This window comes from Peromyscus maniculatus, chromosome 5 (assembly GCF_049852395.1).
Source record: "Peromyscus maniculatus bairdii isolate BWxNUB_F1_BW_parent chromosome 5, HU_Pman_BW_mat_3.1, whole genome shotgun sequence".
Taxonomy (NCBI): Eukaryota; Metazoa; Chordata; class Mammalia; order Rodentia; family Cricetidae; genus Peromyscus; species Peromyscus maniculatus.
The window spans coordinates 39468319-39490981 of NC_134856.1; the positions used below are offsets into that span (position 1 = coordinate 39468319).

General features: G+C 48.4%; 1 protein-coding gene across 1 annotated transcript in view; it reads left to right on the forward strand.

The window, feature by feature from the left end:
• The window catches only part of Cdh3 (cadherin 3), a 48124-nt gene extending 35547 nt beyond the window's left edge, over nucleotides 1-12577 (forward strand). The window contains exons 13-16 of the mRNA XM_016005391.3: nucleotides 1878-2084; nucleotides 8368-8498; nucleotides 8853-8999; nucleotides 10851-12577. Of these exons, the coding sequence (XP_015860877.1) occupies nucleotides 1878-2084; nucleotides 8368-8498; nucleotides 8853-8999; nucleotides 10851-11060 (695 nt within the window). The 3' untranslated portion in view covers nucleotides 11061-12577. The remainder of the gene's footprint in view (nucleotides 1-1877; nucleotides 2085-8367; nucleotides 8499-8852; nucleotides 9000-10850) is intronic.
• Nucleotides 12578-22663: the final 10086 nt, after the last annotated feature.

Consider the following 22663-nt stretch of genomic DNA (forward strand, 5'->3'; position numbering starts at 1 on the left):
GCAAACAGCATCCACAATAGAAACACAAACAAAATTAGGTAGCCAGGGATGGAGAGATTTCTCAGTGGTTAAAGGCATCCGTTTCAGGCCTGGAGAGATGGCTCAGTGGTTAAGAACACTAGCTGTCCTTCCAGAGGACACTGGTTCCATTCCCAGCACCCACATGGTAGCCCACAACCACCGGCAACTCCAGTTCCAGGGGATCAGATGTTCTTTTCTGGTATCCACATCACTAGGTGTGCATGTGGTACACATACATACATGCAGGAAAAACACCTGTATACATTAAATAAAATTTTAAAATAAAAAAAGAAAAAAGAGCATGTGTTGCTCTTGTAGAGATCCCAGGAGCAATTCCCAGCACCCACACGGTAGCCCACAAACATCTGTAACTCCAGTGTCGGGATCTGGCAGCCTCTCCTGGCCTCCCTGGGCACCAAGCACACACATGGTGCACATACACAGGTGCAGGCAGGACACTCATACACATACGATAAAATAAATACTTGTTTAAAGATGAGTAACCAGGCCAGGCAGTGGTGGCATACCTTCTTAATCCTAGCACACAGGAGGCAGAAGCGGTGGATCTCTGTGAGTTCAAGGCTAGCTTGGTCTACAGAGTGAGTTCCAGAACAACCAGGGCTATACAGGGAAACCCTGTATCAAAAATGATAGATAACCAGTTAATGTGAATATGAACCAATTGAGTTAGCTACTTCTTAAAATAATGTTTGCGACAGGGTTTCTCTGCATAGCCCTGGCTGTCCTGGAACTCACTCTGTAGACCAGGCTGGCCTCAAATTCAGAGATCATCCTGCCTCTGCCTCCTGAGTGCTGGGATTAAAAGTATGTACCGCCATTCCCTGGCTTATAATGTATTCTTTTGAGGCAAAGACTAGTCTAGCAGCTGATGATACCAGGCATATTGATCCAATATCACATGACTTCCAGAACCTCACATTTTACTAATACTATAGTTGCTTTCTTGTTTGTTTTTAATAAAATGACAGCCAAGCATAGTAACTCACACCTGTAATCCCAGCACTCAGAAGACTGAGGCAAGTGAATTGCCATGAGTTTGACACCAACCCAGACTACAGAATAAAACTCTTGTCTTGTAAAAAACTATTTAGTTAATTAATTTTAAAATAATGAATTAATTGGAACTGGAGAGATGACTCAGTGGTTAAGAGCACTGGAAGCTGCTCTTCCAATGGACCCGGGTTCAATTCCCAGCATCCATGTAGCAGCTCACAGCTGTCTGTAACCACAGTTCCAGGGGATCCAGCACCACCCTCCTCCAGCCTCCAAGAGCACCAAACACACACATGATGCACAGACGTACAGACATACATGCAGGTAAAATACCCATACACATTAAAAAAGAGAGAGATGAACTAATTTTGTGGGCTAGCAAGATTTCTCAGAGGCTAAAAGGGTTGCACAAGCTTGATGGACCTGAGTTTGGCCCCCAGAACCCAGCGGTTCGAAGGAGACTGACTCCCAAAAGACTTTCTTAGGATCTTCACTTGTGCATCATAACACATGTGTACCCCACCCCACACACACACAGCAGCAACCAAAACAACACAACAATAGTAAGATGATAAAGAAAATATACTAAAAAATGAAGGGATTTTTGTAACCCAGTACTCCTCACAATGTTAAATTTTCCTTCAGCCACGTTTTTGGAGATGTTTGTTTTGCTTTCCTTCTTTGTTCTAGGGCTTGGACCCAGAGCCTCAGGGATGCTAAGCAGGTGGTACTCCATCACAGCGCTTCACGTAGACAAAGGCTCTTCTTAAACCTTTATCATCATCTACTCAGTGCCTACCACATATGACGTCCGTAGACCAATAAACTATCTGTCTCTCCAGGAGACACCGTGGCCTTGTCCCTGAAGAAGTTCCTGAAGCAAGACACCTATGATTTGCACCTTTCTCTGTCTGACCATGGCAACAGGGAGCAGCTAACCATGATCAGAGCCACTGTGTGTGACTGCCATGGCCACGTGGAGATCTGCCCCCCACCCTGGAAGGGTGGTTTCGTCCTCCCCATCCTGGGTGCTGTCCTGGCTCTGCTGAGTGAGTACCATGTGCCTCCACTGCAACTGAGTAGTTAAGAGTCCTGATTTTTCTCAGAAACTAAGAGAGCATCCAGTATTTCTCATCCATTTCTTTCTGTTGTTTTGGTTTTATGTGTACGAGTGTTTTTGCCTGTATGTATGTGTGTGCACCTCATGTGTGCTTGTACAAGCCATAACGGGTTAGAGAACCTGGAACTAGAGTTCTGGACAGCTCTGAGTTGCCACGTGGATGCTGGGAATCGAACCCAGTTCTCTACAAGAGTAGCCAGTGCTCTTAACCACTGAGCTATCTGTCTCCTCCCCCAACTCATCCATTCCTTAAACTCTGAATTCTGAGAGTATCATTTAGTCAGTAGATGTTTCTGGAACTTCTAGAACATGCCAGGCTAATGTCTTCCTGTTACGTCATTTTGAGACAAAAGCAGTGGCTCTGGGTAGTCCAGGAATTTGTTAGAAAGGCAGACTCTCTGCTTCAGGCAACCTCTTGGTACTCCAGCTGGCTGTCCCTTGCAGGGTACTCAATAAACCTGCTTTAAAAAGAACAGGCAGGCTGGGCGGTGGTGGAGCATACCTTTAATCCCAGCACTCGGAGGCAGAGCCAGGTGGATCTCTGTGAGTTCAAAGCCAGCCTGCTCTACAGAGAGAGATCCAGGACAGGCACCAAAACTACACAGAGAAACCCTGTCTCAAAAAAACAAAACAAAACAAAAGAACAGGCAGATTCTCATGTCTGCCATCCTGTAGACCTGGTGATCCAGAAACTTAGGGGTAAGACCTAGTTCCCTGTGTCTTAACAAGCCCTGAGGGCTTTTAAATGATGCCACAATGTAAGAATCACTGGGCCAGAAGGTAGACGTGTTTAGTTAAAAACAAATTTCTTTTATGACATTGGCAGGAAAATGGATACAACTGGAAATCATTATGCTAAGTGAAGTAAGCTAGACTCGGGAAGACACTAATGCGTGTCTTTTTCTCTCATCTGGGACCCAGATTTAGAATTATATATGTAAATATATTTCTGTGTGTGCATGTGCATACATGTGTGTGTTTATCTGTATGTGTTTGCAGGTCATGAAGCTAGCATGGGGATCCCAAGGGGAGAAGCAGGAAGAGGTGACAGATTCCATGTGATAGGAAAGCGGAAGGGGCACTGTGCGGGCAGAGACGACCAGCACTAGTGGGCAGCGGAGACAGGAACAAAGTGCAGCAGCACATGTCACTTTGTGTGCTAGCTTAAAAATCAGAATAGCCGGGTGTGGTAGCCCACACCTTAATATCATCACTTTGGAGGTAGAGGCAGGCTGAGTTCGAGGCCAACCTGATCTATAAAACGAGTTCCAGGATAGCCAGAGCTATTACACAGATAAATTGTCTTGGAAAAAACAAAAAAATTAAATAATAGTAGTTACAATAAATAAATAAAATTTTCTATGCTAGGCAGTAGTGGCGCACACCTTTAATCCCAGCACTTGGGAGGTAGAGGCAGGTGGATCTCTGGGTTCCAGGCCAGCCTGGTCTACAGAGTGAGTTCCAGGATAGCTCAGGCTACACAGAGAAACCCTGTCTCAACAACAACAACAAAAATTCTCAGAGCTGGACATGGTAGTACACATCTGTAATCCCAACACTCGGAGCAAAAACAAAAGTATTACCACAAGTTCAAGGCCAGCCTGGGCTACATTGTGAGAGTCGTCTCCAAAATAACAGTAATGCAGATTTGAGCTGGGTATGGTGGCATATACCTGTAATCCCACCATGGGGGAGACTGAGGCAGGAGGATCACAAGTTTCATGCCAGCCTGGACTACAAAGTGAAACCTTGTCTCAAAAAACACATGCGGCTGGGCAGTGGTGGTGCACGCCTTTAATCCCAGCACTTGGGAGGCAGAGGCAGGCAGATCTTTATGAGTTCGAGGCCAGCCTGGGTTACTAAGTGAGTTCCAGGAAAGGCGCAAAGCTACACAGAGAAACCCTGTCTCGAAAAACCAAAAAAAAAAAAAAAAAAAAAAAAAATGCATACACATAGAAGCCCCAGATTTCTTTGCTATAAAGATGGAAACGATCATAGGTTTTTTTCTGGCTCTTTGGCTTGGTCCTCACACACAGTGCTCATAGCAGCCAGATAGGTGTGGGACAAGGATGGGCCTTCACCACTTCCAATACTGTTCCCCAACCAGTGTTTAGGCACCAGGAGGTAGGGATGGGGTTGGGGGGTGAGGGTGCAGCATGGAACAATACATGCAGGGGCTGCCCCTGCAGAATGGCCGCTGCAACACAAAATGCTAAGAACAGTGGTTTAGCAGGCAGTCGGGTGCTGCTGGGAAGAGAGAGGAAGCCAGAGGAGCGACAGGGTCAGAAGTCTGCAGTCTTAACTAGGATGAACAGAACAGGCCTAAGGCAGTGTTAAATAACTAAAGATCTGGAAGAGGGAAGAAAAGCAGCCATGCAGATGTCCAGAACATCGTATGTGCTGGGGTGCGTGGAAACTGCAATGCCGTGGTGGGGAGAAGCAGGGAACGAAGTCAGAGGGGAGACAGGCGCACATTCCTTGTAACAGATCTTGTGGACTGCCGGAAAACTGGGTGCCTGCACAGTCACCGGGAGAGTTGAAGCATCGGAGTGCTATGAGCTAACATGAATTTTATGGAATTTCTGCTGAAAAGACTATGCAGGGCCAGGGTGGAGGCAGGAGACTGTTGCCATAATTTACGGGTAAGAAGATGGTGGGTGGCAGTATGGTGGTGAGAGTTCATTCAGCTCGGGGGAAGAAAGACTGGCAATGATTCCAAGCCTTTGGGGCTGAGCAAGCAGAAATAATGGAATTTTGGAACTGGCCCCTGAGGCCTCCTGCACCTTGCCTCAGTCCCTAGATTCCCCACCGCTACCCAGTCAGTCCCCTGATGGTCATGAGAGTCATATGAGCCAGGTAAGGCGTTTGCTCGCTGGGTTAAGGGAGGAAGGTTGGTTTCCACTCGTAGCTCCAGGTTTCAATCCAGGACAGTGGAGAACAGGGAGGAACAGCCAGGTCCAGTGGTATATCCATTTAATCCCAGCACTCTGGAAGCAGAAACAGGTGGACTGCTGTGAGCTTGAGGCCAACCCTAGTCTACATAACAAGCTCTTGGCCAGCCAGAGCATCACGGTGAGGCTGTCTCAAAAAGGGGATGAAAAGAGCTGGAAAGATGGCTCAGCACTTAAGACCCCTGCCTGGCTGCTCTCTTTCTCAGGACACCGGGGTTCAATGTCTAGCACCCACACGGTGGCTCACAATCATCTGTAACTCCAGTTCCAAGGGTCTGACGCCCTCTTCTGGCTTCTGTGGGCACCAGATATATACATATACTAGACATACAAAGCACCCCTACACATACAATAAAAATAGAGGGACAGAGAGACTGGATACATGCAAACTCATGTTCACTCTCTTCGCTCGAATACAGTTCAGGATCCCCTGCCTAAGAAATGGTGCCACCCACAGTGGGCAGCACTTTCTACCTCAAGATAATCCCCCACAGCCATGCCCACTGGCAGATTTGATCTAGGCAATCCTTCCTTGAGATTCTCTTCCTAGGTCATTCTGGATTGTGTTGTGTTGACTGTTAAAACTAACCATCATGCTAGTGCTGTTCACATCTCAGAAACTGTTAAGGGCAAGCAAGACTTCTTAAGACAGTCTCCCTCCTACATCATCCAGATACTTAGACTAAGTTGAAATGAGCCAGGCTTTAAGAGTCTGCTTTATGGGCTGGAGAGATGGCTCAGGTGTTAGGAGCACTGGTTGTTCTTCCAGAGGTCCTGAGTTCAATTCCCAGCAACCACATGGTGGCTCACAACCATCTGTAATGAGAACTGGTGCTCTCGTCTGGTGTGCAGAGATACAAGCAGGCAGAACACTGTATACTTAATAAATAAACAAATCTTTAAAAAAAAAGAGTCAGCTTTAAGAGAACTGGGCCTTGACAGAGTATAAACTTCTGTGGACTTCACAAGAATTTGTGAGTATTTGATTGTAGACAGTCACCTAGAAATACAGAATATAACATGTTGCCTTAGTTAAACAAAACTTCCTTTTTTGAGTACCAAGCTATGTAACAGACTTGAAGTTTAATAAAAGAATGTTTGCCTAAGCCGGGCAGTGGTGGCACACACCTTTAATCCCAGTACTTGGGAGACAGAGCCAGGCGGATCTCTGTGAGTTCGAGGCCAGCCTGGGCTACCAAGTGAGTCCCAGGAAAGGCGCAAAGCTACACAGAGAAACCCTGTCTCGAAAAACCAAAAAAAAAAAAAAAAAAAAAAAAAAAAAAAAGAATGTTTGCCTAACAGGCATGAACTCCTGGGCTACATCCCCAGAACCACATTAAAAAAAAAAAAAAAAAAAAACTGGGCAAGGTGCTAAGTACCTGCAGTCCCAGTACTTGGGAAGCAGAGGCAGGAGAATAAGAAATTCCAAGTGAGCCAGGCCATCCCAGTACTCGAGAGGCAGAAGCAGGTGAATCTCTGGGTTCCAGGCCAGCCTGGTCTACAGAGTGAGTTCCAGGACAGCCAGGGCTACACAGAGAAACCTTTTCTCAAAAAGCAAAAAGGAAGAAAGAAGGAGAAGAAGGAGGAGGAAGATGGAGGAAGAGGAAGAAGAAGTAGTTGTTCAGGTCATTTTTGGCTACATCATTAGTTCAAGTCTAGTGTAGGCTCTAAGACCCTATCTAAACACAGGAGGTGAGATGGACTGTGGTGGCTGTGGACTGTGGTGGCGCTGGGGGAGGAGGAGAAGGAATAAGGAAATACAGTCTCCTTTTGCCGATCTGCTGTGGGAAGAGATATGCCTGGCCAGGCCAAACGGAGAAGCAAGTAGGCACATACACATAAGCCTTGGGCTCAGGTGGAAATCCAGTTTACCTTTAGCCTTTCCCCAGACCTGGTGGGGAGGAAAAGAGAGAAAAGAAGTCACATCTAGCCCATTCCTGGGTGTGCATCCGGAGAAGCCATGACCCCCCAAAGAAAGCTAGGTCTGTTTTGTCTAGTCACAGAGACAATGCTTCTCTCAAGTCAATCATCATCATCATCATCATCATCATCATCATAGGCAACCCCAAAGAGAGTTTGCCGCGGCAGAGGTGAGAGGGCACCCCATAACGTCTGGGAGGAACAGCCTGGCCTTAGCTGCAAGTTCTCCCCAGGCAGATGCTTTGCCAGTCTTTCCAACTGTGCCACTAGAAGCCAGTCCTCCCCTTCAGATTCCGATTCAGCGTTTGCCTCCAGATAGTTACTACAGTGTATCCACATCACTTATTTTACCTTTAAGTCCGTGGAAGGTAACGACTATCTCCCCCCCCCCTGCCCCCACGCATGTGCCCCCCTGATACCACCATCGTGGAAAGTCTGAGGTAGTAAATGCTGTAGGCCTGCGGGCGGGAGGATTGGAGTCATGATGCTCCCAGGAGGAGGCGACGTTGCGTGGAGACCTAAAGGTGAAGCTGTGATTGTGCATGGAGGACAGAGACTGGAGGGCTCTAAATCTGTAGAACTGGATATCGTAGCGCAGTCCTGGATCCCAGCACTGGGAGGTCTTGGAGGCAGAGTGTCGGGGTTCTCTAGAAGAACAGAACAGATACAGTGAGTGAGTGAGTAAGTGAGTGAGTGTGTGTGTGTGTGTGTGTGTGTGTGTGTGTGTGTGTGTGTGTGTGTGTAGAAAGGGGATTTATTAGGGTGGCTCACAGGCTAGTCCAACACTGACTGTCTACCAGTGGAAGGTCCAAGAATCCAGTAGTTGTTCAGTCCACGAGGCTGGATTCTCAGCCGGTCTTCAGTCTACACCAGAATCCTGAAGAAGGAGGCTCTAATGCCAGTGAAGGAATGGACTCGCCAGCCAGAGGGAGAGCAAGCAGGCTGAGAGAGTGAGCTTCCTTCTCCCACGTCCTTATCTAGGCTGCCAGCTGAAGGTGTGGCCCAGATTAAAGGTGGAGGATCTTCCCACCTCAAAAGATCTGGATTAAAAGTGGTCTTCCCAGTTCAAATGATTTAATTCAGAAAAATCCCTCACAGGTGTGCCCAGATGCTTGGGTTTTAGTTAACTCTAGATGTAGTCAAGTTGACAACCAAAACTAGCTGTCACCCAAGGGGGATCAGGAGTTCAAGACTAGTCTCAGCTAGACAGTGAGACTAATTCTGGCTACATGAGACCCGCTCTGAAAAATCCCTAGGTAACTAAATGCACTGTGCTCTGAGGGCCTGCAGTCCTGGCTGGCCTCGTGGTGGGGGAGTACTCACATTTCTCCACTCTTTCAGCCCTTCTGCTGGCGCTCCTCTTGTTGGTGAGAAAGAAAAGAAAGGTCAAAGAGCCCCTTCTGCTCCCAGAGGATGACACCCGTGACAACGTCTTCTATTATGGTGAAGAGGGTGGTGGCGAAGAGGACCAGGTGGGTCACTGGAGGAGCTAGGCGGCAGATATGGATGCTCCCAAGGCCCATGGTGGAAGTGGTCGGACCACCCAACAACCTCTGTTAGCTATGTTGAGTGGCCCTGGCAGAGGCATAGGTCTTCCTGAAGAACTGGCCACCAACTCCCTCTCCTGGGACGATGTCTAGTACCATATTCTCTTTGCCCCAGCCAAGTGGCTCTTAAGTCTGCCCTTAATTTGGAAGAAGGGGGGAGCAGTAGAAATGAGGGATTTCTGGGGTCTCTGGCCTCTTGCAGAGCATCAGAGGGGTGAGGTGTAACTGGTAGGAATGGGGTACCTTCTCAACCCCATGCTCCCCTTTGTTTTCATAAAGGACTATGACATCACCCAACTCCACCGGGGGCTGGAGGCCCGGCCTGAGGTGGTTCTCCGCAACGATGTGGCACCAACCTTCATCCCCACACCCATGTACCGTCCCCGGCCAGCCAACCCAGATGAAATCGGCAACTTCATCATCGAGGTGAGGCATGGCAGGTTAACCCACAGCAGCCCCGAGTCAAGCACAAGTAGCGTGGGAGAACAAACACTGGCTTTCTGTGCTGACTCTGAGTTCAAATCCTGGCTCTACCCACCAGCTATGTGAGCTCTGAACACTCGAGTATCCGTGGGCTTCTCTTTCCTCCTCCATAAACTCCAAATTTGTAGAAATAGTTTCATCATTTATTCAAGCACTGAGTTATTAGGAAAGTATTCTGGAATCAGACAACTTAGGTTTGATTTGGAATTTTGGTGTGTAAGGTTCTCTCTCTCTCTCTCTCTCTCTCTTTCTCTGTTATTTTTTTTAATCCTTATTTATTATGTATACAGTGTTCTGCCTGCATGTATGCTTGGGTGCCAGAAGAAGGCACCAGCTCTCTTTATAGATGGTTGTGAGACACCATGTGGTTGCTGGGAATTGAACTCAGGACCTCTGGAAGAACAGCCAGTGCTCTTAACCTCGGAGCCATCTCTCCAGCCCATGTGTTGTTTTTTGTTGCTTGTTTTTAAATTATTTTGTTTTATTATTTTGTGTGTATGGGTGTTTTGCCTACATTCAAATCTGTAAACCACATGTGTACAGGGTCCCCAGAGGCCAGTTGGATTCCCTGGAACTGGAGTTGCAGACAATTGTGAGCCCCCATGTGGCTGCTAGTGATAGAAACCCTTTGCTCTAGAAGAGCAGCAGCCAGTGTTTTTAGCAAATGAGCCATTGCTCCAGCCTCTGGTTTTTGTTTTTTGTTTGTTTGGTTGGTTGGTTGGTTGGGTTTTTTTTTTGTTGTTGTTGTTGTTGTTTTTGGTTATTGTTGTTGTTGGGGTTTTTTGTTGTTGTTGTTGTTTTGGTTGTTGTTATTGTTGTTTTCGAGACAGGGTTCCCTGTGTAACAGCCTTGGCTGTCCTGGAACTCTCTTTGTAGACCAGGCTGGCCTCAAATTCATAGGAATCTGTCTGTTTCTGCCTCCCGAGTGCTGGGATAAAGGCATGGGCCACCATATCCGGCCTGTTTGTCTTTTGAGATAGTGTTTCACTACGTAGCCCTGACTGTCCTGGAACTTGCCTGGCACTGGAATCCCTCGGAACTTTCGAGACCGCTGGAGCCTCTGAAACCCCACACATATTCCCCAAGACTGGGCCTCCATTGACCTGAATGTGACCCTCATCCAGCTTTAACTCCCCAAATAAGTTATTTTGTAGAACCATAAGTTAGGTAGGTGGGAGGTCTATGTGAGCCTACTATAGACTCCTCAAAGTTGTCTTCTGATACACACACACACACACACACACACACACACACACACACACACACACACACTCCCATCCTCTGTTCTGTCTTCTGCAGAGATGGAAACACCTGCTTGCCCCTTTTGCCTGTTGGAAGCAGTCCAGCAACAAGCCTCTCTTCTTGAGCTTTATTTGGAAGAGTGCTGCATCAGACTCACAGGTGCTCACACCTGGAAAGCTGATCAGAGACACAGGTGCACACACCTGGACAAATCTAGACAATTTCTAGATAGTTTGCAAATTCTCTTACTTAATTCCCACATTTGCAAGTATAAAGATGATGTCCAACTATTTGTCAGGTACTAGCTTACTAAGGTTTCATATGTACTCAATGTTGGTTATGCTCTGGCACTGCTCGTGGCGGCCATGCTGGCGGAGGAATGCTAGGATTAAAGGCGTGTGCTACCACTGCCTAACATCCATGTTTAATATTGTGGCTGTTGTGTTCTCTGACCCCAGATAAGTTTATTAGGGTGCACGATATTTTGGGGAACACAGTACCACCGCAGGTCACCATCCTGCCATTCCTAACTGCTGGTCTCTGCTGCTCTAGAACCTGAAGGCTGCTAACACGGACCCCACCGCTCCGCCCTACGACTCCCTGCTCGTGTTTGACTACGAGGGCAGTGGCTCCGATGCTGCCTCCCTGAGCTCCCTCACCTCCTCCGCCTCCGACCAGGACCAGGACTACAACTACCTCAATGAATGGGGAAGTCGATTCAAGAAGCTGGCTGACATGTACGGGGGCGGCGAGGATGACTAGGCTACCCAGCCAAGCCATCCAGCAAGAACTAAAGATCAGGTCGCAGCAGCGTCTCCAAGGAAGCCTAGCTTCCACTTCAGCCGAGGACTCTGGAGCTTGCCAGGAAGGGACCTGTGTAGCACACTGCCTCTGACATGAAGGCTGGACTGTAAGCCTTTCAGATGGAAGGGTGTGGCACTGACTTCGACATTGATCCCCTCTCAGCCAAGGTTGCTTCAGACGCTGAACGTCTAGAGGTCTCTCACCACCGCACGATGCTCAGCCCTGCCCTTTCAGGGCCAACTTGCTCTGATGCCCTCTCTTTAGAAAGAGGCTTCTTACTGTAGCCTTTTTTTTTTTTCCTAATGCATTTCTCAAAAAGTTAGAGGCTGGGGGTGGGGAGGGGTCAGTGTCCCCTCAGGCCTTCCGGAAGAGAAGCCTGCAGGGCTCACTGGTCCTGGTGCATTTCTCTGATCTCTAGGCCTTGAGGCTTCACATTGAGATGGATCGTTGCATCATTATTTTTTTTTTTTTTTTACTGAGTATGTCTAAATTGTCTTGCATTTTTTATTTTCTCTGTTGTGTGTAGATGGAGAGAGTGATGACAATCGTGTAAATGTTCTGGAATTTTTTTTATTAAACAAACTTTTCCCAGAAGTGGTAGGAGAGTGGATTTAAAACAAAATGCTTATCTAATTCTAGTTCTCATACTCTACCATGCATTTATGAGAAGAGTTCGGTTTAGTAGTTCTCAGACTTTTTATAAGCTCTTGCAAACCCCCTCACTTCTCAGCCTCCCCCTTGCGGTATAGATACACTCAGCATTCATTCAAGTGCTCTGTGGGCTCCATTGATCTCAGGGCAGGAAGGAGGAAGTAATTCTGTGACAGGCAGAGGTGGGTACCAGCCTCCTCTTCCTGCAGCTTCAGAGCTCTGAGAAAACCCAAGTTAACTTCCTTCCCCGGGAACCGAGTGGCCGAGCCTGCAATTACAGCATTTGGGAGGTGAAATCAGGCTTTCAAGGTCATTGTGAGCTACGCAGCAAGTCTGAGGTCAGCCACTGGGGGGTGGAAGGGAGAGAGGGATCATGGGTGGTGTCTACCTGTAATCCCAGCATGTAGAGGCTGAAGCAGGAGCTCTCAAATTGGAGATCAGCCTGAGTTATATATCAAAGCTCTTGTCTCAGAAAACAAAAATGCTTTCCAGACCAACCAGAGCTTTGTGGTGAGACCTGTCTCAAACAAACAAACAAACAAAGGTTGGATGGATTGATAACCTGCCTCATGGTAAGTACTGCCGCTTACTCAGGACTTCCCAAGCCCCACAGCACTTTGCAGACTTCTTTAAACTTGGCCTCATTCCTTTGTGGGAGTTTTTTGGTGTTTTTTGTTTTAACTTTGTTTTGTTTTTAAATGATATGTCAAAACCAAGCAAGATGGGAAATTGGAGAATTCACTCAGAGTGTTGGTCAAATTAGAATAAATTAGAATGTTCCTGATACTGCCGGGGAGTCAGGATGACATCATCTTTAAAGTGGAGTCCAAAGTTGTTCTTTTGGTGTTGTTTTATTTTATGTATGTATGTATGTGTTTTCCCTGTATGTATGACTCTACCATGTGTGTGCCTAGTGCCCCCTCTGCCCAAGGAGGCACCAGAAGAGTGTGTTGGATCCCTCAGAACTAGGGTTACAGACAGTTGTGAGTTGCCATGTGGGTGCTGGGAATTGAACCCAGGTCCTCAAGAAGAGAAGTCATCATCCTTTACCACTGAGCCATCTCTCTCTCCGGACCCACAAAATTTGTTTCAGAAGATACTGAGTACGTTAAGTATGGCCATCAACAAAATTGTTCTTTTCAGTGAATGAAAAGAATAATGTCTGGCTGAAGAAATTGATGAGATTACAGCGGATGTTTCTTCCCCTGAGAGTGGCTTTTGTTTGGTTTGTTCCTTTTTGGAGAGTGGTCTGTGTAACCCACTGGCCTCAAACTCACAATCATCTTGCCCTAGCCTCCTAAATGCTGGGATTACAGATGTGAGACCCCACCCCTGACTAAGAGTGGATAATTCTTGTCTAATGTTTATTTTTATGTATATGAAGGTCTTGCTTGCATGTATGTATGTGTACCATGTGTGTGTGGTACCCAGGGAGGCCACAAAAGGGTGTTAGGTCCTCTGGACCTGGAGTTACATACAGCCTGTGGTGAGCTGCTGCGTGGGCGCTGGTGTAATGGGAAGCCCACTAGAAAAGACCACTCAAATGCAGTCCATAGCCAATTGAAAGTCTTTATTCTGGCTGAGTGGGACTGCACTCTGATATCTGGGACCCAAATATAACCCCGAGCCTTTAGAGCAAGGGGCTTTTAAAGGCAAAAAACACATTCTGGTCTCTTGTTAGGCAGCTGCAGAGGGAGGTTTTGTGCAAGCAGGTAGTTTAACAGAAGCTAAGATAAGCAGTTAGCTGCAGGGGCAGGTTTGCAAAAGGAGGCAAGTTTAACAGAAACCAAGATAAATCACCTGGCATATCGTGACCCTTGGGTTCTTAGAATAGAGTTGGTAATTTTCCATGGAATTCTCCATCAAGGAGGTCAAATTCTAGTGAAACCTAAAATGGCCTCTAAAGAACATGAGATGAAGGAAACTTCATTGTCTGGTCCTGTCACTCTGGAGCTCAACCACAGGTCCTCTGCAAGGACACCAAGTACTCTTAACGGCTGGGACTCTCTCTCCAGCCCCCAGAGTGCTTAAATCCTTGAAGCAGCTGTACTTCAAATCCAGTCTAGACTTAGAAGCCCCAGCTGTCACCTGATGAATGTCATGCTGGGGATGGAGCCCGTGGTGAGTTACACAGACGCCAGGTGATTTGGGTGCCCGCATAGGTTTGATATCAAGACTGACAACTAATGTCATCTGATGAAGAAATCAAAAGGGAATTATGGGACCGGTGCAATGCTCAGGGGTGAGGTGCCTGTCACCCGCTCTGACAACCCTGAGTATGATCGCTGGGACTCACGTGGTAGATTCTCCCAAGTTGTCCTGTGACCACCGCATGGGCACCGTGGCCTGCATGCACATGCACATGCACACTAATAAAAACATAATAAAAAATATTTAAGGGAATTATGTAGGTTTCTCACATATCCTTGATCTGTTGTGTGTTAGCCCTGCTACCGAGGCTGCTCCTGCCTGTTTGGGGCCCCTTGGCCTCTGGCCCCCCCTGCCGCTGCTCTCCTTGATAAGCAGGTGTGGAAGGATAGGGTGTCCCAGGCAGTCACACCTGCTGCCCTTATCTTTCACTCCCCTCTCAGAGACTGAATGAAGCAGGGAAATCCTATCTGCAGCCGCAGCTAGTCACAAAACCCAACAGCCCGGCTTCTCCCCTGGGACTTGCAGAGGGTGTCAGAGAAGTGGCTTTTCACAGCCAAACCTGGCTCTGTGAATGAACCTAGACGCCTGTGACGAAGGGACGAATCACCGACCTGGGTATCTGGGAAGAACGGGCCTGGAAGAGGTGGTTGGGATGTGTGGGGGGAGGGTGCCACACAGTTCTCATGTGCTTTGGATGTGCTTCCCATCTGCAAAATGAGGTCTTGGACCTGTGGTCCTTGGGTTCTATAACAAGAACCAGGGGTGAGAGGGCTCAGCAGGTGAAGGTGATTGAGGCCAAGTGTGATGAATTGAATTCATTAATCCCTGGGACCCAACTCCGTGGAAAGAAAGAACTTTCTTCCTAAAGCTGTCCCCAGACCCACCACACATACACACACACACACACACAGGAACACACAACTAAAAAAAATGTAATTTTTTTAAAAACAAAATATTTTCAGAGAGTGAGTCACCATCTCCATTCCTGGTGAACAATTATCACACACACCCCTGATGGTCAGCCATGCTAATGAGGACTGCAGGGTATTTGGTTAATCGCCTATGTTTTGTAGTGTGTGGGTCCTCCAATGCCCCCACCCCCGTGTGTTGCGACCACGTTTTGTGTTTCACTTTTGCAGAGCAGCTTGCCGGCCCCTTTGCCGGCTCCATGGCACCCAGTTTTTGGTATTGATCTGCTCTCACCACCGTCTGTGAACACAAGTCCTAGGGGTTTGTTTTGTTTCTAACAACAACGTCACGCAGTCCAGGGCATCCATCTCTGTAGAGGCCTCAGAGCCACTCCAACCTGCTGACAGAGCTGAGGATGCAGTTCTGGCTGAGATCAGGGCGGTCCGGAGTGGAAAGTTCAGCCTGAGATGACTAGTCGGCCTGAAAAGACCTCTGGGGTCGGCTCTCTTCAAGTCTCAAATCTCTCCCCAGACTTCTAAAAAGCGCCAAGCCCCGGAAAAAAGAAAAAGTGAATCTTTAAGGATAGATGTGGTGGCACATACCAAAGATCCCAGTCCTGGGGAAGGTGGGGCTGGAGTTCAAATCCAGCCCCAGCTTCATGGTGAGACTGTCTCAAACAGCAGCAAATGAAAAGCTCTGGAGCTTTCCCGTGAGAAAGGTCTTACACTCCCCGAGACCTGTCTCCTCAGCCTCCTCCTCCCATTCTCCTCACTAACTCCCCTCACCCCAAGTGAGGTCAGCCTGGCTCACTTCATAGCAGGTCTCCTACCTTGTTGCTGACCTAAGCGATGCTTTGTTTCCTCCATCAGGGTGCAGGTCATTCCATACGTCCAGTCATTCCATAGCCTGGGAGGGGTTTTAAGACCCAAGTAGAGAACGGTGGCCAGGTGACCAGCCAAGGCAGGGGCTGTCTATGAGGTCATCTAGGTGACAGGCCACCATGACAAAGTTGGATCAGTCCCCCTGGAAAACCCCACCAGCAGCCCACCCCATAGATGTCTAGTTTGGCTCACTGGGGAACTCTGGGCCACCTCCCATAAGAGAAATGAGGGCAGAGCCTTCCTTCCCGCCTCCCACCAGCTCCTCTCCCCCAAGAGAGGTTTTCTCTGTGTAGCCCTTGCTGTCCTGGAACTCACTCTAAACCAGCCTGGCCTCGAACTCACAGAGATCTACCTGCCTCTGCCTCCTGAGTGCCGGAATTAAAGGTGTGTATCACCACCACCTGGCTTCCCTTACAACTTTTCTAAGGAGGCAAGGTTCAGAGGTCAAATTCAGGTCCTGCACTTCTGGATAAGGCCTTAGGCAAATCACTTCAGCTCTCTGTGCCTCATTTTTTCCTACTTGCAAATGGGTGAGTAAAAAGTTTTCATCTTGGCAGGGTGCCTGGCACTGGTGGACTGTGTAAGGGAAATCGCTAGCACCACTGATGTAGGAGGCTGAGGGAGTGATAGGTTCCATATACGTGGAACCTTCCTGAAGAGTGAACTTCAGTGGGAAGAATTCGTGGAAACTCCCCGGCTGCTTGGGACATCTTCAGTGATCAGTTGCTGCGGTTATCCCAAAGGAACTTCCCTTTCTGCCCAGCAGAGGGCACCATTCTCCAAACCAAACCACATCTGTAGCTTGCGTTCCCAGCCTGGCTTGCCGGGGTAGGGACTCCAGGAAGGGGGAGGGCACACACCACAGGGCCACTGGCTGTGGCACACCTTATATGGAAGTCCGCTTGTGAAGACAGACCTGCCTGCACACAACACATGCTCAGTAAATACTTGTTGAATCATCGAGTGTAAAAGCCCTGTGATGGAAAATGTACCATCCTCAGATGGGGATGGTGCCTCTGTGGACAACAGCAGTCCTTGTTTATTGGGCTGTGATTGGCCATGACCTTCACCAAAGAATCACTTACATTCTCTCAAACCTGTCAGCCACCTGGAGAGGGGATTTTTTTTTTTATAATTTCCTTTTTAAAAGGAAATTGAGGGCCAGAGAGATGTCTCTGGTTAAGAGCACATATTGCTCTTGCAGAGGACCCAGGTTCAATTCCCAGCATCTGCATGGTGACTCACAACCATTCATAACTACAGTTCCAGAGGATGCAAAGCCCTCTTCTGACTTACATGGGCACCAGCATCCACACGGTGCATAGACACACATGCAAGCAAAACATTTGTACACATAAAATAATAAGATGAATAAATCTAGCCGGGTGGTGGTGGCCTACGCCTTTAATTCCAGCACTTGGGAGGAAGAGACAGGCAGACCTCTGTGAGTCTGAGGCTAGCCTGGGCTACAGAGCAAGTTCCAGGACAACCAGGGCCTACACAAAGAAACCCTGTCTTGAAAAGAAAAAGAAAAAAAAAGCAAAGAATAAATTTAAAGTAAAAAAGGAAATTGAGAGTTAGGGTCAGTGCTGGGCATGGTGGCTCACCAGAGTCCCAGTAATTGAGAGGAAAACTAAGACGTGGGGATTGAGAGTTCCAGACCAGCCTGATCGACACAGTGAGAGGAAGAGCTACAATGGAGACACATTCAGTTCTAGTTCTCTTGGAGCCCAAGGATGGGCTCTCTGTGTTTCCTTTAAGGACCGTGTCTCTAATATCCCAGGCTGGTCTGGAATCCAAATTCCCAGATTGTCCAGTCTCTGCCTCCCAAATGCCAAAATAACGGGAGTGCCCCACCACGCCTTGTTTATGAAGCACTATAAACTGAGTCCGAGGCTTCATGAGTGCCAGGCAGGCATTCTGCCAACGGAGGAACCCCTCCAGCCCTCTTTATCATCAAGAATAAAACCTCTGCCAGGCATGATGGCAAATGCATGTAATCCCAGCACCCAGGGGATAGAGGCAGGCAGATCTCTGTGAGTTCTAGACCAGCCTGGTCAACACAGCAAGTGTCAGGACAGCCAGACTTACATAGGGAGACTGTGTCTCAAAAAACCAAACAATAAACAGCAAAACAAAAGCGAAACAAGGCTGGTGGCTTCTAAAGAACAACATCCAACTGAGGTGCCTCCCAGCCTACACACACACACACACACACACACACACACACACACACACACACACACACACGAAAAACAGGAAGAAAAACCCTGCAAGGGCTGGGAAAGCACCTCAGAAGTAGAACCCTTGCCCAATATGCACAAAGTTACACAAAAGGCACACCCACTCTGTCGGAGATTGCAGCCGAGACCAAAGGGCAGGCATGCAGGACAAAACACCCTTCAGATGTTAGGCTGGTCCTGCTCTAAGGCAGGACTGCCCGCCTGACTTGAACTCCGTGCTCTCCATCAGCCCTTCCAGCCTCTTCTGGGGTCCTTGGTAGCGAGGTGGGCATTATCTCAGGGCTTTTGTATTTGTTCATGTAACAACTATGTATTAATCAAACTTGTCCTATACCAGGTACCATGTTAGTGTTGGAGAAAAAGAAAGTCAGTAAGCCGCTAAAAATCCGAACTCAGACCTTGTCAGGGGCTCTGGGCGAAAATATCTGTAGAGAGGCTTGGTGCAGTGGCGTATACCTGTAATCCTAGAACTCAGATGGTGGAAGGAGGATCGGTGTTCAAGGCTAGCCTTGGCTATCTACTGTATAGAGAGTTTGTGGCTAGCCTGGGCTACGTGGGAAAGAGTCTCATAAAAACAAAATGTGTAGGGCTTCAGCCCTCGGGAGGCAGAGGCAGGCAGATCTCTGTGAGTTCGAGGCCAGCCTGGGCTACAGAGTGAGATCCAGGAAAGGTGCAAAGCTACACAGAGAAAGCCTGTCTCGGAAAAAAAAAAAAAAAATGTGTAGGGCTTACCATGCGGTAAGAGGCTAGCCAAAAGGGAAGAGAGGCCTGGGATGGGGAGAGGGCTGGGATCTGCAAGGGGGGAGGGCCGGGGTGAGGACTCCGTTCTAGCAGCCAATAAGGCTGTGTGAGCAAAGACTTCAGAGAGCAAGCTTACGATTGTTGTGCCTCAGTATGAGGAACAGAAAGTGAAAAGCTCTATGCAGAGGGCCCAGTGGGGTTCAGCAGGCAGACTAGGATGTCTGGAGCGCAAGAGCCTAGTGGTAGGAAGTAAAGAATGGGACCCGGGGTGCCCAATGCTGGGCATCTTCCTCCACGTCTGGGCTAAAGGCTGAGTGAAGGACCAGGCCTAGCCCTGGAAATCCTGGGAAAAGTCCTGACTCAGCTCGGCTCTGGAGCTGGCAAAACCTGATTCTTTCCCTGAGCCATCCCCAGTCACCAAGGGGGAGGCCAGGGCCTGCCTGGACCTGTGTCGGGTTGCAGACCTGGCAGACAGGAACAGCGAGATTCTTCTCTCAGGGCCCCAGGGCAGACTGGGAGTGGGTCAGAAAGTAGCATTCTGGTTAAAGTGCAGCCCCTTGTGTGGCAGGGATGGGGTGTGTGTGTGTGTGTGTGTGTGTGTGTGTGTGTGTGTGTGTGTGTCACTTCTCCCAAAGGGCCCAAATGTGAGGTGATGTTTGAGGAACGCCCAGTGCCTGGCCTGACATGCAGCTAAGTTTCCGTAAGAGGAACCTGCTGCTGTTCTCACTGTTGTCTGTTCTTAGGCCCTCTCCAAGTTCGAGGTGGTCCAGGATCCCTGCCCGTTCCTTCCACATCACCGCGTTCTCTTCCCAGCAAGCTGCACGATAGGGTGGGAATCTGAAAGGAGACGGGTGGGTCAGGAACGCTGGAATCTGGCCCTGTTATTCCTGTCCCCACTGCCCTCTTAGTAAGCCATGGCTCAGTGGCTATCAGGGCAGCACAGACAGAAGAGTCTTGTGTGTCATCCCGGGACCTGACTGCCGCAGCACTCCTGAAAGACAGTGCTGACTCATGCATAGGACTTACTAGTGCTTGAGGTTCATGACTGAAAGACCTCCCATTGCAGGACACTGTGGTCAAAATTCCCTCCCTCCAAATCAAACCCACTACCTGGGGGCCTCTACATTTGCCTTTTGCCTGGCATGCCCTTCCTCAGACACCACCCAGCCTGTCAGGGACGCCATCCTTGGATAGCCCTCTCTGTTTTTCTTTTAATGTGTGTGTATGTGCAGGTGTGTGCTGGGGATGTGAGAGATTGGTGTTGGCATCTTCTCAATTGCCCTCTACCTCAGCAGCAGCAGCAGCAGCATTATTACTATTTCTTCACTTTGAGACCGGGTCTCACCTTGTAGCCCTGATTCACCTAGACCAGGCTGGCCTTGAACTCACCGAGATTGGCTGCCTCTGATTCCCGAGTGCTGGGATTACAGCTATGTGCCACCGCATCTGGCGTGCTGGTGAGTTTTTTATTAACTTGCCATAAGCTAGAGTCATCTGGAAAGAGGGAACATCAGTGAGGTATTACCTCGTCAGACAGGCCAGTGGGCAGTTCTGTGGGGCATTTTTCTTTCTTCCTTTCTTCCCTTATCTTTTTAAGATATATTTTATTATTTTATGTGTATGAGTGCCTTGCCTGCATGTATGTATGTACACTATGGAGGTCAGAAGAAGGTGTCAGATCCCCTGGAACCGGAGGGACAGACAGTTGTGAGCTGCCATGGAGGTGCTGGGAACTGAACCCAGGTCCTCTGCTGGATCAGCAAGTGCTTTAACCGCTGAGCTAACTCTCCAGCCCTGCATTTTCTTTCTTTTTTATTTTTTTTCAAGTCAGGGCCTTACTATGTAACTCTGGTTGTCCTGGAACTCACTATGAAGACCAGGCTGACCTTGAACTCACAGAGATCTGTCTGCCTCTACCTCCCCAGTGCTGGGGTCACAGGCATGTGCCACCACTGCCAAGCCTGTGAGATGACTTTAAACAGTGGATAAAAGCCCAACGTGGTGGTGCATGCCTTTAATCACTGCGCTTCCTAAAACAGCCAGGGCTATGCAGAGACCAATTAAAAAAAGAAAGAAAGAAAGAAAGAAAGAAAGAAAGGAAGGAAGGAAGGAAGGAAGGAAGGAAGGAAGGAAGGAAGGAAGGAAGGAAGGAAGAAAGAAAGGAAGGAAGAAAGGAAGGAAGAAAGAGAAGAAAAGATGGATGAGCAAATGTATTAAAACATTGGATGGTGCTGAACCACATAGAGAGTAGACCTACTTCCACTGAAGGAGAAAGTTCTGCTTTGCACTTGGTGCTTTGTTTGTTTGAGGGGGAGGTAGATGCTGGGCTTTCGACCCAAGGCCTCACATGTATTAGGCAAGTGCTCCACAGCTGAGCCATGTCACAGCCCTCGCTATTTTATCCTAAAGATTCTCCGGGGATCCGACTGACCCCCCTCTTCTGGCCTTCTTGACCCTTGCCTACATGCATGCTCTCAGGAACACTGTGTGCGCGCGCGCGCGCGCACACACACACACACACAATTAAAAAATAAATAAAGGAAAACACAGGCATCTAGAGCTCCACGCCTGGCTCAGACTTCTGCAGACATGGATCGAGGCTTGGCCAAGTGCCTGGCCTGGGCCAGGCCCTGGAGATGCAGCCTCATGCCTCCCGCACAGGGTTCCAGCCTGAGAAAGGGAATGTGATCCTAGTGAGGGGAAGCCCGAGCTGAGCCTAGATGGAGAGCTGGGCAGGATGTTTCCAGGGGCTTGGGAGGAGAGCAGGAGCAGTGTGCGCTCCACGGGCACAGGAGCATGATCCAGTTGGTGCGCTAGAATTGATTCCTCTGGTCGTTTTTGATGGACGTTTACACATAGGCAAGATGACATGGGAACAAAGGCCGTCCTTTCCACCACTGCACTGTCTGCATAAGCAAAAGATGGCCAGTGACCTTTCGTCCACTAGTGGGGTCTGCTCCAATAACGTGCCCCATTTCCTGGAATGCGCTGCCACTGAAAATAAAGAACGAGGAACATTGCTGTGCGCTGATGTGGAAAGATCCAAGAGAACCGGCTGACAGAGTAAGATGGAGAACTATGTTTAAAGGGCAATGCTCCCAGAGTAGAAATGGAGAAAGTTGAGACTACATGGATTTTTGATTTGTTTTTGCAAGGTTTTTTTTTTTTTTTTTTTTTTTTTTTAACTTAAATGTGAGAGAAATTCTAAAACAATGCTGTCCAATAGAAGTTTCTACAATGACGGAAACAGTCTATACTTACACTAAAAACAAATAGAGCCGCAAGCCACCTCCAGCAATGAGGACTGAATTTTTACTTTATTTTATGTATTATCCCCGCCCCAGCTTTTACATACTGGGAAATCTAACCAGGGCTTGACGCATGCTAGCCAAGCATTCTACCAATTGACCTAAATCCATAGAGTACCCCCTTTCCCATTGAAACAAGACCCTTATTATGTGTAAGACCGGGTCTCACTATGTAGGTCACGCTGGCCTCAAACTTTCCATCCTCCTGCCTCAGCCTCCTGAGTACTTCGTTCATAAACATCTGTCTCCATACCAGGCTTCATTTCTGTGCTAGTCTACTGCTAGGATTAAACACTCTGACCAATAGCAACTTGAGGAAGGAAAGGGTTGATTTCAGCTCACAGTTCCAGGTTACAGTTCATCACGGAGGGAAGTCAGAGCAAGAACAGAACAAAAAGCCATAGAGGACGAATGAATACTGCTTACTGCCTTGTTCTCTGGCTCGTGCACTAGCTTGCTTACACAGGCCCCAGACTCACCTGCCTAGGGATGGTGCCACCCACAATGGGCTGAGCCCACCCACCCACATCCATCATCAATCAAGACAATGCCCCACAGACACGGGCTGCAGAGGCAGGCCAATCTGATCAAGGCACTACTTCAATTGAGGCTCTCTCTTTCCAAGTGACTTTGGTTGTGCCAAGTTAACAATAAAAAACCACAGGGCGGTGGTGGCG